This window comes from Caloenas nicobarica, chromosome 7 (assembly GCF_036013445.1).
Source record: "Caloenas nicobarica isolate bCalNic1 chromosome 7, bCalNic1.hap1, whole genome shotgun sequence".
NCBI classification, from domain to species: domain Eukaryota; kingdom Metazoa; phylum Chordata; class Aves; order Columbiformes; family Columbidae; genus Caloenas; species Caloenas nicobarica.
In genome coordinates, this window is record NC_088251.1 from 14,494,919 (window position 1) to 14,511,661 (window position 16,743).

A 16,743-nucleotide genomic window follows, 5' to 3' on the forward strand; every position below is an offset into this window, starting at 1 on the left:
TAATGTGAAATAGAGAGGCAAACTTTGCAGGCTCTGGAGGAATTCATCCTGGAAGCATCAAAGAAGGCAAAGGACTCATGTAACTCTCTGTTTGCATCAACATGGGGTGATGGCGCTGCCACCCAGAGGACCAAGCTCTGGCCAGTGGCTCTAGGAGGGACACTGTCAGCTCAAGGGCTGAAGCAGGTCTGCAGGAAAGGGTACAGGGAAATCCCTGACTTGGAGGCCTGGGGCTGCTCACACTTTCAGCGTGGTGCCCCATGGGCAGCTTGGCACAAGCAAGTTGCTGTGATTCCCACAATGTCCTGCAAAGTCATTGCGGGGCTGCTGTGTGCCCTGAAGATGGATGGACCTGGGAGCTCGTGTTTTTATGTCAACCTGGTCATCACTGGGAGCGGGGAACTGCTGAAAAGCTGGGGTCATGCCATACAGTCTTCAAAGGACTTTCTGGAAAAAAAAAAAAGCCGCATCTAAATGTCTCAGGCTGGGCAACCAACATCTCCAGTCACTTTTGGCCATACATAAATGGGCACATGGCCGACAGTCACACGATAGAGGCAGAAGACCACGAGAGATGGATGGTTCAATAGGAAGTGGCAGATGGACACGGCCACTGGAGAGAGGGAAAGGCAAGCGGGTAAAGGTCAGAGCTTCAGGAGCTGTCTTGAGATCAGCAGAGGAGAGCTAAGATTTGATGAGCAGATTTTGTTCTGTCTGAGGGAAGCTGGATGGAGGGACGGTTTTTGTTGTTGCTTTTCTCAGTCTCGCATTGGCTAGGATGAGAGGTGAGGCTCTGCCTATGTTATTAATAGCTGGGGACACGTGGGCTGGCACAGAGCTTTTCTGATGAGCCCACAGGGCCCCCAAATGCTGGGTAATGCATGGCTGATAGCCAGGCAGTAATTCAGTCACAGGATCATGATAATGTGCACAAACCTCCCTAGGCCTGTTGCATTATGAATTGCTGTGAGTGATTTACACCCTGTTAGCAGCTAACCGATCTGTGTGTTATGTACAGCACAACCAGACCCTCTGGGCTACTTACAGCTCCACTTGCCATCACAGTTGATCCCTGGGAATGGCTCTTCCTCCCTTGCAATTGATGCCATGGTACCGTGCTTCCCTTTCCCCCGGTGCATAAAATCCCCAGTTCCCCAAAGCCCCCTGTTAAGAACTTCCACATCTCATTGAGCTGTTATTAATAGGGGGATTGTCTGGTGTCACAGCACAGACATAAAATACATTAACATTATCACATAATCTTATTTAGCAAACACTTGTGTCGCTTCACCCTTGGTAATTGCATTTGGGAGATGCAATATTTATGAAAGGGGAGAAGGAAATGTCTTGGCTCATCTCCTCTGAGCAGTAAAAGTCCTAGGGAAAGAAGAAAAAAAAATGCTGGAGGGGTTGTGGGAGCCTGGAAAGGGGATGTCAGAGCTGCTGCTTTGCTCACAGTGGGTCTGGTGTTTGTTGGGACTCTCTCTAAGCTTGAGCTCTCCTGGACCTGACTGAGGCTGGGGTATGGACCCGGGTTTTGCAAGGGCTTCTTTCTACACTACACAGTGTCGGACCCCGGCACCCTCCGGGCATCTCTCTGCAGCTATTGCTGTGAGGCTGCACTCGGGGCTCAGCTCCGAGGTTGCTGCCCGCTAAGCACGATGCTTGACTGGGATTTCTCCTAGGACTGAAATCCTTCCACCCAGCCCTGCATTTTTCTGTAGGACCTTCCAGAACGCTAGCAGGGTCTGAAGAGCAGAGTTTTATCCTGGATACAGCATCCCCGAGCCTGGAAGGTCAGATCTGGCTGTGCACCTTTCCCCCCATCTCTGAAGCCCAGGCTCTTGCCACTTCCCATTTTAGGGAGAATTTGCAGCAGGGTATGAGCTGCTGGAAGTTGTCCCTGTTTCTCAGGGCATGCTGTACTGAGCTCAGCTACAGCAGCGGTACAGAGAGAGCCGTCTTGGAAGATTATTTAACGCCTCGGACAGCTCAATTCTTTCGGAACCTTCATGTACTTTCTCCCAAAAAGTAAAGCTCATTTCCCCACCTGCAACCACCCACGTCTCTTGCTGTCCCCGGTATCCACGGGCCAGGGAGGCACCGCTGGCTCTGCTAGTGTCTCGCCAGCGCCCGCTCCAGAAAGTCGCGGAGGGAGCAGTGACATGAAACGGCGACTTTACACAACACCCGACCCTCTGTACTGGAACTGACAGTTCAAAGCCGCTGGTGATGTGCATGGGACTGAAAAACCGGTGTCACCTACTCTTTCCCCCGACTAATGTTTACACGCTCTGTTTAATTTGTTTGTTTTCTGTCGTGCTCTTTCTAAGCTTGTTTTCGGGATCCCACCTGGGCAAAACCTTACGGATGGAGACGGCTCTGTCTTCTTCCCGTGTTTGCTCGGTGAATCAGAGGGCTGTAGCACCGGAAATTACAACTAATTACAGGCGAAAAATACAATTAATATAATAGCTGAAAATGCAATTAATTAATTAAACTTACAAGTGTGGAGAATACTATTTGCATAAATTGCCGATCGTGTTTAAACCCAGATAATCCCTCGCACTCCCTATCCCCGAGACATTGCTCCCCCGGGTGTAACTCGTTTGGTGTGTTACCGAGCGGGGTGCGTTGGGCTGGGCGGGTTGTGCCACGGGAAGAGAATTAGTGTTTGGAAACACCGATGATTTTTCTATCTCTACATCGTTTCCCTTTTTTTTTTTTTTGGTCATGGTTAATGCCAAACCCCCTCTGTTTCTCCGCATCTTCTGCGCTGCAAACGACGCGAGCCGAATTTTCCAAGTGCCCTTCCAGAACGGAGATGTATTTCTGCCGGCGAAGGAAAAGTGTCTGAAGCCGCCGGAGTCCCCAGACTTCGGGGATCGAGGAGACCCCGCGGCAGGGCAAGGACTCGTCCCCGCAGCCGCCCACCTGCATGGCAGCTGCCTGCAGCGGGGAGGGGGAGCTGCCCCTCCTGCCCAGCCCTCCTCTCCGAAGGCTAATGCAAACAGCAGCAAATTAGACTTAAGTTTACCCATTGGTTCTGCTATAATTTGTATTTGCTTTTTGCGTGCTAATTAACCTCGGGGAAGGGAAAGGGGGGAAAAGAATAAATAAACGCGAGGATTTACCGAGGAGGAGTTTGAGGGTTTTATAGCTAAACCCGTAACAATGTTCGCAATAATTAAGACCATTTTTATTGGATCTTCCTGTTCATTAGTGAAAGCCACTTTGTTAGCGGAGCCGGCAGGGCGTGCCGATTCCCTGCCTGCACGGCGTTTGCGGAGCTGCCTGCGCCCCTGACCCCGAGGGCTGCTTTTAAGACGTGGGGAACGGGAGGAGAGAAACACAAATCTGTTGGTAAAACAGGACTTTGTCTGATGGTGAAAAAGGCCTTCGAGCTCGGAGACAAAAGCAGCCGCCGCTCCCCCGGCGAGCGAACAAACAAGGCAGCTGCCGACAGCCGGGGCCGGGGGTGGCGAGCAGCCCGCGGGGGAAACGCAGGATCGGGGACAAATCACGACTGCCACCCTCTGTGTCGCGACAGGCATGGCTGTCGCAGGGGCCAGCTTACGGAGCAGGGCAGGCTCAAGGGAAGGCGGTGGAGGGACCCGGCTGTCCAGCGCACGTCTGTTCCCTCACCGCACGACTGTATTAACTGGCACAGCGGGTTTAATTAAACTGGGAGTTAATAACGGGGCAGAGCCCCCGGTGTCCCCTGCTGCCGTCGGTGCCCTCGGGGGTGGCGGCCAGACGCCATTCATTAGCGGGGCTGGTGCGGGGCGGGTGGCCAAGGGGACGGGGCTAATGGGATTACATGCATTTCTGCACGGTGGAGAGTCGGGCTGGTGCCGCAGGACCAATAACTTCTTAGCAGATGCTCCTCGGGCAACCAGCAATATTGAATATTCATGTAGCGCCGCCGGGCACTTCAGCCCCCATCGGCCACCACCGCGCTCCCTCTGCTCCTGCGGGTACCCCCGACCGATGGGCCCGAGAGGGATGAGAGACCCCGGCCTGTTGCACGGAGCCGGTCAGACGCGAGGCAGAGGGAGGCAAGGGGGCAGCCAAGGGGATGGTGGATGCAGGCCGACCTGCCCTCCGGGGCTCCGCCGCACCGGCGTTGCGTGCGCCCGTTGGTGCAATGAGTTATGACCATTCTCTTTTCTCTGATGAACCCATTTTCTTCAGGCAGCCAGCGGCTACAAGGAGGCGAGGGGGAAGTTTGCGGACTGCATTACTTATTTTTAGTAGAAAACAACTGCCCCCGGAGATATCGTTGAAGGAGCGCGGACCTGGCCGCCCTCCCCGCCCCGGCCCTGCTGCGCTCTCCCGGCCCTCCGTTCCTTCCCCGCCGTACTAACTCGTAGCCCCTCGATCGTTTGTAACCATAAAGGGGAGAAATATTGTTGCGGGTGAAGTTCGTGCGATGCTGCGTCTGCCGCCCGCTCCCGCTGCGCCGGGCACTTTATACTCATTAAGTGCAGCGGCGCTAAGTCATTACTGTAATAAAGAGTTATGCTGAATACAAGGGGCTACGTTTCCAAAGCCATAAATTACAACTGTCAGTGCGTGTTCGAAGGATCAACAGAGCTGGGAGTAATTATTTACAGCGTGCTTTATAGAGCAATTAAAAATTCCCCGAATGGTGTTAATTGCTTTTAATGCGCAGGAAGCGCTGCCCGCCCATCCCGCGGACGCGGAGCTGGGGAAAAGCCGCCGCTGCCGCCGGGACGGGGGGCTTTGGAGACTGTCTGTATAGAGCGGGTCTCGGTGAGAAATGCGGGAAACGATATTCCGCGCTGGGAAGCACACACAGCCGCGGGAGGCCGGCGGGTGGGTGCGGGGGTCTCCCTGCTTCGCTATTGACGGCTGTCGCGATATTTGCGGCATAACTCAGTGGAGGCGGCGGCGCTGAGAAGCAGAGCCGCGAGTGCAGTGAAGAGCGTGTCCCCCTGCTCCGGGGAGCGGGGCCGCCCTGCCCCGGGGCTCTCTGGCCGGCTCCTGTGCGCAGCCCGGGCCCACATGGTCCCGCACGGGCACCGGCTCCTCCGCCGTAATTGACTTCACAGCGGTCGGGGAGGGAGAGAAAGAGCTGCGGAAGGGTATGTGTGGCAGGGTGAATAATCAGCCGGGGCTCGGAGAGCCCCCAACCCAATGAATTAAACGAATTAAAAAGCGAGGAAGGGAAGGAATCGCGGTTCGCCCTTCTGCTGATGGGGTGCGGGTGTGTTTGTCACTGGGCACCTGCTCAGGGCAGAGTCGCTCACTCTCCTTTTCGGAAAACGAGAGGATTTTACAGGTTCTAGAAGGTGCTAATTGAAGTACAGGTTTTGGAGCAAGCCTGGTGCATTTTGCTGGGACCCTGCCAAGGTCCCAGACATGCCACTTTTGTGCCTAGTCCCTGCAGGAGGGCTTGTATTTCACAGTAGTCTCCCGGCCAGCAGCTGCGAGGCCGGAAGGCAGCTTGTGATGCTGAGCTCCCGGGAGCCCCAAGCCGTAGAATAGCTCAGTGGCTAAAACGAGCCCTGGAAAGCCAGCAAGGCAGAAGAAAATGCGAGTGGAAGGTGGAGGTCAGGCCCTGGCTGGGCTGCCCCTCTTCACTAGCAGGAGGCAGATGCACCCGATCAATGAGAAAACCTGAGAAAGGATCTCTAGGCCTGTGTGGAGAGGGAGAGGGAAGCCTTATGGAGCACAGGAAGGTCCCTAGTCTCCATTGCTGTCTACTTGCACAGATATGCTAAGCTCTCAAGTGGGGCAGGACTGAACCACTGCTTTGGAAATGAGCCTGCCCAGCAGCTGCTCAAGGTGGGTGAGGGGGGACAAAAGTTTCAAGGCTGTCAGGAATATGTAAGTGGCTGTGGGTGCTTGAAGGGTGTAAGACACTCTGGGGAAGCAGGGATCAAGAACACTGGGCTTGTCAACGCACAAATTTTTCAGCAATTTAGTGTATATGTCAGCTCCTGCACTGGAGGCTTTTTTCCACCTCTGAAGAGGGCTGATCCAGCTTATTGCTTCCTGCAGAGGAGGATTTCTTTGGCCAGAAAAGAAACCCCACTGACCTAAATAGCTCTTTGGGCAAACATCTGAGAATGCCTATCTCCTCGGGCTCTGCTTAGAGTATGGTCTTTGAATGTTTTTTTGCAGGACCTGACATCCATAGCCCTAGTAAAGACAGACAAACCCAGCCTTTGGTAGGCAGGAGGATGCTGGCTGGGGGTCTGCCTCCAAGCACCAGCCAGGCAGAGCTGGCTGGCCTGGTGCGCCTCTGCCCCCCAACCCAGGGTTCCATTTGTAGGATCATTGGATTCACCTTAAAGCAAGTGCTGGCCCTGGTAAACTCTCCCATCAGGATGTGAACCTGAAAGCAGCAAAACTGGCCCTGACATGTCCTGAAGTATGAACTTGCAGTACTGCGTGCAAGTCCCCTTTAGCCCCAGAATTAGGGAGCTGGATAGAAAGGCTGTAAATTCATTGCCAACTCTCATGAGGCAGAATGTTTCAGAGCCTTGTGTTCTACTGCACCACTCAAGCCCCAGCCCCAGACAGCCCAAGAGGAAAATGAGTCCAGGAGCAATCTGAACTGAAGCATCTGAACTGGGTATTGTCCTGAAGCTTAGATGTGCAGCACCCAAACTTCCAGCACCAGGAGCTGTGTCACATTCCCAAGGCTGCAGGCAAGGTCTGTGGCTTGTGCAGGGATTAAATCCTGAGGCTGTGCATCATCCCCAAACCTATCAATAATTTGCATTGACTTCCAGGAGTCTTGAATCCCAGCTGAGACCTACCTCTTCCTGCCCTTTCCTTTTGTGCTCGCTGGGCAGAGAAAGGCCTGACTGACTTTTAGTCTCTCTCCTGGCAGGTTTTATTGCCCAAAAGCTGCTACCTTGGACTCAGCAGCCGGGGGCTGCAAGCCTCATTAGCTAGCCTGGCTCACTGATGGAGACCTTGTGATTTCTTGAGACCAGTCACTCTGGGGCCCTCGGCATCTGCTCAGCCTGGGTGATGTCTGGTGCAGGGAAGGCCAAAGGCTTTGCCCAGTTTTGAGCAGGGCCTTTGGGATGCACAAGAAGCATCAGACAGCTGTGTTATTTACTGGAGAAAGTGAAGCTCCCATGTCTCAGCAGCACAGCTGAGTCCCTCTGGATGTCAGAACCCACTGGCAGGGCACTCTGTGGCATGGCATGTTCTGCTGCTTCCCTGTGGAGACAACCTGATGTGCTGGTGAGCAGGCTCTGCCCCACGTCCCCTGCGTGGGAAGGAGTTGGAGAAGAGGCCCAGGCTGGTCCTGGAGGAGGGCAAAGGTAGCTGCAGCCCTGGGGCTGAGAAGATCCCCTACCCGAGGGCAACCTCCTGGCCCCCGCTGGCCCCAGCCCTCACTCCCTCCCCTCTCGGCTCCTCCTAACCACAAGGACTTTGGTTGATGGAGCTGGCGCCAGCGAGTTCCCTGAAGAGTTCAGAAGTCAAGAAGTGAGGCAGGTACTGGGAGGGGGGAAACCTGACCCGGGCCAGCAGGCAGGGCTGGGCGGCGGAGAGAGGGAGCTGGCAGGCTGGGTACTGGGCACTGGTTGGGCATGGGGCTGAGCGGTCACCATGAACTGCTGCTGCCTGCTGTGCCCCCACAGCCTCCCCGCTGTGGGGCTGTAGGGGTGGGTACAGTGATAGCGCTGGGTCCCCACTGGGGTGGGGTGTCACAGCAGGGTTGTGGCTGCGGTGAGGGTGGCAAAACCCCACAAGTGCTGGTGTGTATGCCTGTGTCTGCGGGTGTGTTAATGCATGATGTGGGGGTGTGTGTGGATGCATACAGCTGTGAAGCTGTGAGTGAGAACGCGTGTCTGTGTGAATTTGTGTGGGTACAGAGAGGATTGTGTCTGTGTGAATGGGGGGATGAATAAGAGTTCACAAATGTAGGTGCATGTGCAATCAAATATGTGGAACTGTGTGGCAGCATGGGTGTCTGTGAGCTTGTGACGGTGTTCATGTGTGTGCATCTTTGTGAGAGTGAGGCCATGTGAGTGGGTGTGTGTGAGGATGTGGATGGAGTAGTATGCATAGCAGTGAGTGAGGAAGTGTACCTGAGTGCATGGGCATGATTTTCTCTGCTAGTGCATTTGTATTGCATGGGGGATGCCCCAGAGCAGGCTGTCGTGTGGGACCCTCACGGTCCCCAGGGGGCACAAAACTACCGGCACACTGAAGACAGAGGGCAGCGTTTGCCCCAGCCGGGGAGGAGGGGGCCTGCCGGGCCGGCCCCAGCCGGGAGCGGGGAGGATGGAATGGGCTGCCTGATGCTGCCAGAGCACAAACCAGTGGGGAAACCCTCGACACTGCGGCCGGGAGCGTCGGTCCCCGCTGGGCAGAGCCGGTCGGCAGAGGCAAGGCGGGGTGCAGGAGTCAGCCATGCTCCGGCCCCACCGGCGGCTCTGCCTCCTGCCCGGCTGCGCAGAGAGGGAGCACCGACCGGCCAGGGCCAAAACAAATTTTGCAGCAAATTACGGTAGCGGTTTTATTTTATTTTATTTTTATTTTATTATTTATTTTATTTTAATTTTATTTTTATTTTATTATTTATTTTATTTTTATTTTATTATTTATTTTATTTTTATTTTATTATTTATTTTATTTTTATTTTATTTTTATTTTATTATTTATTTTATTTTTATTTTATTATTTATTTTATTATTTGTTTTATATTTTATTTTATTATTTTAAAATTTATTTTTAAAAAAATTTTTTATTCGAAACACCCATCTCTCCGCGGGCAGGCGCGGGAGGGGGCGGGGCTGGCAGCAGCGGGTGCCCGTTCAGCTCACTCCGCCGCGGCGTGCGCCGCTCTCCCGGGGGGAGTAGCTGGGGCCGGCCCCCGCCCGGGGGAATGAGCCCCCACAGGAAAATCTCCCCGACCCCACCGCGGTCCTTCGGAGGCAGGTGTGACCCGGGCTGCCATCGCCTCCTCCCTTAAGAAGTATCTCCACGGGCCTGGGCACCCGTGGGGGGCCTCCATACAGCCCGCGTGTCCCTGTCCTGGGCTCAGTAGATAGGGGAGCCCCCTTCTCCTCCTCCGCGACTTTTTGAGAGGTTCTGGCTTTTGAAACTGAGAAAACTCCTCTGAAGAAAAGGGGCACGGCGGGTCTGGGACCCCTCCAGGAGGGGATCCCCCGCACGGGATCAGCTGGCGGCCCCCGGGCATTTCGGCCCCGTGCCACCCCCCAGTGCCCGACTCCCCCGCGGGGTTTGGCAGCCAGGACCCCAGCAGCCCACGGCCACAAACTCTGGGACAAAACGTCCCCCTCCGCCACCCGGTACCTGTCACTCTTTTACCCACTCCGATGCCCTGCGTGCACCCAGCTCTGACTTTATAAGGCCGATCCGGGTGGTGATTTTGGGCGGGGGGGGGGGGGTAGTGCGGGGGGGTTAGGGAAAAAGAAACTCCTTTTCTCGTGTGCTCTTCTCTCCTGTCATTCACTCGGCTCCTTTCAGCATCTAGCCAATGGAGAGTGAGGGCCTGGGAGCAGCAGGCCTGGGGTAGCGTGATTGATGGGCAAGCGGGGTGGCGGGGCGATCGCACTCGCACTTCGCTCCGCGCTGCGCTGCTCCGCGGGGCTCTCGGCTCCTCACCGCCCGCGGCGGCGAGGGGTCCCCAGGGCACCTTCGTGTGTGTGTGTCTCTGTGTGTCTGTCTCTTGGGTGAGTGGCTCCTGGCTTGGGGTGGTTTTGTCTTGTTGGCGTGAGGGTGTCGGGTCTCATCGAAGCAGGACCGGTATCCGTGGGTAGGGGTGTCACGTCTCTGCTCCTGGAGGCTCTTGGGTCCAGGGTGTGTGTGTGGCGCGGTTGTGTCTCGAGTGTGCATGGCTGTCGTGTTGTTCAGCTCTTGTTCTTCGGTTGCGCATGGCTCTGCTGTTGTGTCTTCGGGTTGAGCGTGTAGCTGCCGTGTCTCGGTTCTGCGTGGCTCTGCTAGTGTGTCTTGAGGTGCGTGACTGCCGAGCTATGGGACTGAGCGTGTAGGCGGCGTGCCCCCGCTGTACGCGGCTCCGTTGCGTGCTGTTGCCGTGTTTTCGGGGCGGTGCGGGGCTGTGCTGCCCAGCCCGGGGTGGAGGTGCGGCCCCGGTGCCCCGGGCCGTTCTGTACGGCTGCGCTGCCGGGACCGGGCGGCGACATGGAGCACCTCGGAGCTCACCATCTGCACCAAGGCCAAGCTGAGCCCATCAGCTTCGGCATCGACCAGATCCTCAACACGTCGGAGCCGGGCAGCTGCATGGTGTCGCACCCGCGGCTGCAAGACTCGGCGGACTACGGGCTGGGCTGCATCGTGGGCAGCGCCTACAACACGGTCACGGGTGGCTACGGGGCGAACGGCGGCACGGCCGGCGCCTACACCAGCACCTCTTGCAGTATGGGAGGCCTGCCCGGCTCCTACAACGTGAACATGGCGGTGAGCATGAACGGCAACACCTTGAGCTCGGCCGGAGGGGTGATCCGCGTCCCGGCGCATCGCCCCGTGACCGGCGGCGTGCACCAGCCCCTCTCCGCCGCCGTGCCGGCGGTGAACGGCATGAACAGTCTCACGGGGCTCACCTTCCCCTGGATGGAGAGCAACAGGCGATACACAAAAGACAGGTTCACAGGTGAGTCGGGCCACCGGGGTCCTCCTTTTCCCTCCCTGCTCCCGCCGTCCTGCTCCCTTCCCCGCCGCTCGGCCTCGGCGCGGCAGCCAGTGCCCGCCGGGGAAAGCACGATCCGTCCGAGGGTGGAGAGACGGCCACGGATCGGCCCGGGAAGTCGGTCCCGGAGGAGGCCAGAAGCAAGAAGGGATGGAATATCAGGCGCATTCAGTTCCCCCAAAATGCGTTGTTTTGGTTTTAATTTTATTTTGGTTTTGCTTTTTTTTTTTTTTTTTACTCCGCCGAGAAAGGCGGGCAGGGAGGAAACGGGACGGCAAACTCCTCGCACCTCTCGCAAGCCCTGGACACGGCTGCCCGCTCCTCGCCAACCGACCCAACACCCGGGGAAAGTTTCCTTTAAAACAGAGGGTTATTTCGGGAGCAGAGCCCGGGCCGGCGGGAAGGGATCCCGACGGACCCGGCCCTCGCCCGCACGGCGAGGCCGGCCTGTTGCCAGCCGTTCGTACGGTAGTTTTTCCCGTGCGTACTGTAACTCGGCAGGTTTTTCCAGGCTGCAGATTTCGGCTCTGTCTTTCCCCCGCCAAAACAGATTTTTTGCAGCCCAGATCCGAGCCGAGCTTGGGCTATAGCCGCTTTCCGGACCCGCCGCCGTTTTCAGATGTATCTGGGCTCGTCTTTCGCTGCTAACAAAGCAAAATATCGATCAACGGAAAAAAAGGAAAAAAGCAACGAAATTGCAAGGGGGGCGAAAATCGGCACCCGCTCCCGCAGCGCCCGCACCGGCCCTTATTCCCGGGGGCAGAAACCGAGGTCAGACTTTTGCTTGGCTCAGGCACGGTCGCGGGCGAACAAACGGGCCGTTCCCCCCGCAGACACCAGGCTGCTTTTCACAGAGGCCATTCCCGGCCCGCGGCGGCTAAAACACGCTGCGAGTTTTCTCCTTTTTTTTTTTTTGTGGGGAAAAAACCCCAAACCACAAAAATATTTTAAAAATAACGACAAAACTGCAAACAAACAAGAAAAAAAATAAAACCAAACACAAACCCCCACACCACAACGAAATGTAACTCCCGTTTCCTGCCCGTAAAGTTATTTCCCGGGTACGAAACACCGGGGCCGAGGACGATGGCGGTTACTGCCGCGGCCGAACGAAATTAAACCGAGTCTTGTTTTCACAAAGCGCGGAGCCCCGGCTCGTACCGATCCCCTCCGCCCCTCGCCAGGCACTTCGCCGGGCAATCGGCCGCCCCCTCCGTAGCCAAAGCAGTGCGGTGCCCGGCGGGTGCTCGAAGCGCTCGGCGAAGGCGCCGGGGCCGCCGCCGCGTTTTTGCAGCCCGTGCGCGGGTGTCGGCGGCGAAGCGGCGGCTTCGCAGCGGGGGGGGTCCCAGCCCAGCGCCCGGGAGCCGGAACCCCTCTGCTGATGTGTCGCTGCTTGCTTCTTTGCCTCTCATCCCCCCTCCTCCCGTGTTCCCCCCAGTGGCCCTCTCACCCTTCACTGTAACACGCCGTATAGGTCACCCCTACCAGAACCGCACGCCCCCCAAGAAGAAGAAGCCGCGCACATCCTTCACCCGCCTGCAGATCTGCGAGCTGGAGAAGCGCTTCCACCGGCAGAAATACCTGGCCTCGGCCGAGCGCGCTGCCCTGGCCAAGGCCCTCAAGATGACGGATGCTCAGGTGAAGACCTGGTTCCAGAACCGGCGCACCAAGTGGAGGTGAGGGGTTGGGGGCCTCGGCAGACCTGGGGGGCAGCTGCTGGGGCAGCCCTGGGGGAGCAAGCCCGGCCGCTGCTGGCTCTGCTAAGGGTGCCTGAACACAGGGTGTGAGCCCTCCGAGTACACGCATGGGGAGGTCACACATATGTGCATGTGGATGTGTCTGCACACATGCATGGGAATGTGTGTGCGTGCACAGCCGTGTGTGTGCATTTAGCGCCTGTGGGTATGAATGTGCTTGTTGGGGGGGGGTGTGTGTAGGCCATGTGGGCACATGCCTGTGTGTGTGTACACAGTGTGTGTACACAGTGTGTGTGCGCACCTCTGCGTGTGCAAACAGGGCATGAGTGTCTAACTCTTCACAGTGCGTGTGAAGGCCCTTGTGCACCTGGGTGTGCACACATGCAGTGTGTATGTGCGTGTGCCTCTGTGTGAGCATGCATGTGGGTGTGCGTGCAAACTGGATTGTCTGCATATGAATGCGTGTGCAGTGTGTGTGCAGGCAGTGTGCATTCTGTCTGTGTGTGTATGCTGTGTGAGCACGCTAGGTCTGCATGCAGGTAGGTGTGCATGTATGTAATGTGGAGGAATGCATGTGTACGTGGTGTGTGTGCGCGGTGGTGCTGTGGGGGGGGTGTGGGTGGTATCATGGGGGGCCCAGTGGGTGCAGTGGTTGCAGCAGCTCCTTCCCCTGTAGCAGCGTGCAGAAGCCCTGTGTCTCTGGCTGGATCCTGCTCCCGGGTCTGCCGGGATATCAGGCCCTGCAGAACGTGAAAATTCTCACCCCTGCGGGGTTTATGGCACCTCCTTGCCAAAATGCTCCTTTTTTTTTTTTTTTTTTTAATATATATTTCCTGCCAAGCGTGCTGATAAAGCTGGGCAGGAGAGGAAGAAGAGGCTGGGCTTACACGGAGGCTCCTGGGCTACATCACCATGACCCGGAGCTTCCCGCAGTGTCCCCAGGGGCGGCACCCCAGTCCTGGGAGCATTCCCAGCCCTGCCCCGGGCTAGGGACAGGCATATTGCAGGGGGGACCTGGGCAAGGGGCCGCTCCCCTGGTGGGTCAGGGGACAAGGGTGTTGCAGGGTGCTGAGCACTGGGCGCTTGGGTGCAGGCAGGCAGTAGCTTCTTCAAGGCAGGGGAAAAAGGTTTCCTGGGATCTGCCCGAGGGTGAATAGGAGAGTGATTGCCTGGAGATGCAGAGGTTGGAAAAGAAGTAAGGGACAAGGAACTTGAAGCCAAGAATGTGGGTGAATCCCCCCTTCAGTGAGTCCTTTCCTGAAGAGCCCATGGAACAGCAGCTCCCCAAGTGCCAGGAAGTCTCCAGCTGGAGTGATCTCTCTTAGCCAGGAGCAGAGTCCCGGAGGAGGAACACTCTTGCCATGGCAATGTCTTCTAACCTGGCTCCCTAAGGAAGTGAGGCAAATGTGGTTTGGCTGGATCTTCATCTGTCTGTCAATACTCCTTGCGTCTGTTGGCTAAGTTAAGTCCCCTTTGGCAGAGGAGCAGAGGATACAAACCTATTCATACGTTTCACAAAAAAAATAGCTGGGTAAAGAGAAACAAAATCCTTTTTCTGCCTAAGGGAAAGGCTGCAGCCTGACCTCAGCCATGGTACTAGACATGGGAGAATCTCCACCGGCCTGAGCAGCATGGAGTATCTGAGAGTTGCTTTAAGCTCTCTGAGGGATTTAACTGTTTAAATAAATGCAGGGTGGGGAGAGAATCTCGCCTCTACTCCTTGCCCGGGCACCTCTACTGGAGTGAGGTGCTATGTGACCCCCTCCCCAGATTTGGGTTCTTGTTTGAGACATGGGAATTGAGGTTTAGTTCCTTCCTTTGACTGAGAAGATTTGAACCTACAAATCCCAGCCTGACATGAATGCATGAACAGGCCAGCTGCTTGGAGCAGGGAGGTGTTTGGGAGCCTGGTGGCTTTTGGTCCAGCTGGATGATTGCAGCCACCAAGCTCCCAACTGCCCTGGATGTGGGGCTCTCTCCCTTCTCCTGTGAGCATTTCTTCATTGTGCAGGGAGTCATTAATTATTCATAGAAGCAGAGACAGAGCCGCTCCTGGGCTGTGTGGGGAGGGCCATTGCTGCTCTGAGCCCTCTCTTACCGGGATGTCTGACATGAAATGTTGACACAGTGATTAGAGCAGGGACTGAGCCCTGAGCTACCTGCTCCCAGGCAGGAGCCCTGGCCACACGCTTGGAGGCTTGGGTGCACTGGAGGCCCATGACCCGCATCCAGCCCTTGCCCGCTTCCCTGGTGAGGAGAAAGGGACCCCCTGCCCTGTGCTTCAAGTTGTCACCATGGTGCTCACAGCTGCCACTTCCAATCCCCACAGCCAAAGAAGGTGAGATATCTCATCTCCCTGAGTTGCTAAATTAAAAGCTGCCATTTCTCTTGTCGTTGATTCACTGAAGCTGCCAGGAGAGTGTTGGTTGGGCCCAGGGTGAAAGCAAGGGAGAGGATGCTTTGGGGATCATCCTGGGACCAGCACTGTGAACTGCCCCTAGGCTTTCCCAGCAGCTTCACTGAAGGTGCCAGGTGATGTTCACCAGTAAAAGCAGAGGTGACTACAGGCTGTAGCCTCCACACTAACCCATCATCCAAACAAGGGGGATTTGGGATTTTCACTGTGGATTTAAGTGTGTTCAGGCTGTTCCTACCTATACCATCCCCTCCTCCCAGACAACCCAAAGCTGGGACGCTATCAGCACTGGAAAGGGCCCCTGCAGGCCCCTTAATCCTCGCTTCGGCAGGATCAGCTCCGCTGGTGTCATTCCAGACAGATGCGTGTCCAACCTCTTCTTAAAAATGTTCTCCACCCTGCCCAGACAGTTTATTCTGGGCTTTGATTTGTCTCACTGCTAATAATGTGTTTCTAGTGTTTAGCTGACATTTTGCTGATTTTTGACCTGCCTGCCATGGGCGTGTTGTTGCTTTCATCCAGACTCTCGTCAGCTAGCCACCGCAGCCCGGCAGAGGAGGTGGCAAGCCAGGGTGAAGTTGCCTGCCTCCCAGCCACGTGGCTCTGCCAGTCGGTGGTGTCTCACCTAGCTCCTGCCCTGTGTTCCTCAGTGGGATGTTGTGCGCTTGGCTCTCTCTCCTGTGCACTGAGCACGTTTGCAGGGAATTGCACCTTTTGCAGCCCTGTTGTGTGCCCCTTTGGGTGTTTTGTCCCTGCTTGGATTTTTCCCATGGGCAGAAAATAAACCAGACTGGTAGGCTGTTCTTGGCTTTCTCTGATGGGAGCAATTTTTTCAGGGGCCACTAAGACAACCCCGGTCCCTAGTTTATGTGACTTACTGGCAGTTTGTGCAGGGATGTGGGACCATGCCGTGGCTAGGCACCCTCTTTTCCTACTTCTCCCCAGCCCTAAGCACCCAGCACAACCCTTTCTCTGTGGAGATGTTCCTCTTTTGCTTCTCCAGGCCCCCCTAACTGCTCCCTCTCTCCTAGGAGGCAGACAGCGGAGGAGCGGGAGGCTGAGCGGCAGCAAGCGAACCGCATCCTCATGCAGCTGCAGCAGGAGGCCTTCCAAAAAACCATCAACCAGCCCATCCAAGCTGACCCCATCTGTGTCCATAACTCCTCCCTCTTCGCTCTCCAGAACCTCCAGCCTTGGTCTGATGACTCCACCAAGATCACCAGTGTCACCACTGTTGCCTCTGCTTGCGAATAAGACTGGCACCCACCAGTGGCACATGCACCTTCTGCCAGTGGGGCTGTACCTGGTGGGAGACGTCATCCCCAGTGGGACGTGTGGCATCTCTATTTGTCCCCAGGGAAGGCTGGCACCCCACGGTCCCCTGACCACACATGAATCCCATGTGTCTGGCCAGGAAAACCCTCCACGAGGACCAAAAGGAAGGGAAACCACTCCAAAAACTTTCCCTGCACGTAGGGCTGCTGGAGCAGCGGTGGTGTCTTGCCTCTCCCCAGCCCTTGTTCTCTTGAAAGTCTCTGGTGCCGACCATGAACTTGCTGACGTGCTGCCAGACAAAAGCCCAGCCCTGACAGACAGGGCTGCCGGCGTTCACCCAGCCGGGGGAGAAAAAACTTCCTTTGGATTCTGCTGGCAGTGGTGCAAAGCCTGGCGTCACCCCTATATCCATGTGTATATATATATATATATATATATAGTGTATATATATATATATGTGTTCTTTGGACTGGTGGCTTGAAACAAAAGGAGGAGGCTCCCTGGAAAACATGACTCCTCGGGTTGTCTGTGCCGGAGACGTTCAGGGATGCAACAAATGGAGGAAACAGCAGCAATTTCTGCTTGCACCAGATGGGAACCCTTCGGAGCTCACCTCGCCATCTCTCCTCCTCTTTTTCATTAATTTTTTCTTGCAAGGGGGGAATAAGAGAAGGATCTGACAGACTCCTGAG

General features: G+C 56.1%; 1 protein-coding gene across 1 annotated transcript; it reads left to right on the forward strand.

The window, feature by feature from the left end:
* The first annotated feature begins 10,158 nt into the window (after nucleotides 1-10,158).
* Nucleotides 10,159-16,030, forward strand: TLX1 (T cell leukemia homeobox 1). The gene is made up of 3 exons (XM_065639354.1): nucleotides 10,159-10,627; nucleotides 12,138-12,339; nucleotides 15,808-16,030. Exons 1-3 carry the CDS (start codon nucleotides 10,159-10,161, stop codon nucleotides 16,028-16,030), a joined length of 894 nt encoding a protein of 297 aa, XP_065495426.1.
* Nucleotides 16,031-16,743: the final 713 nt, after the last annotated feature.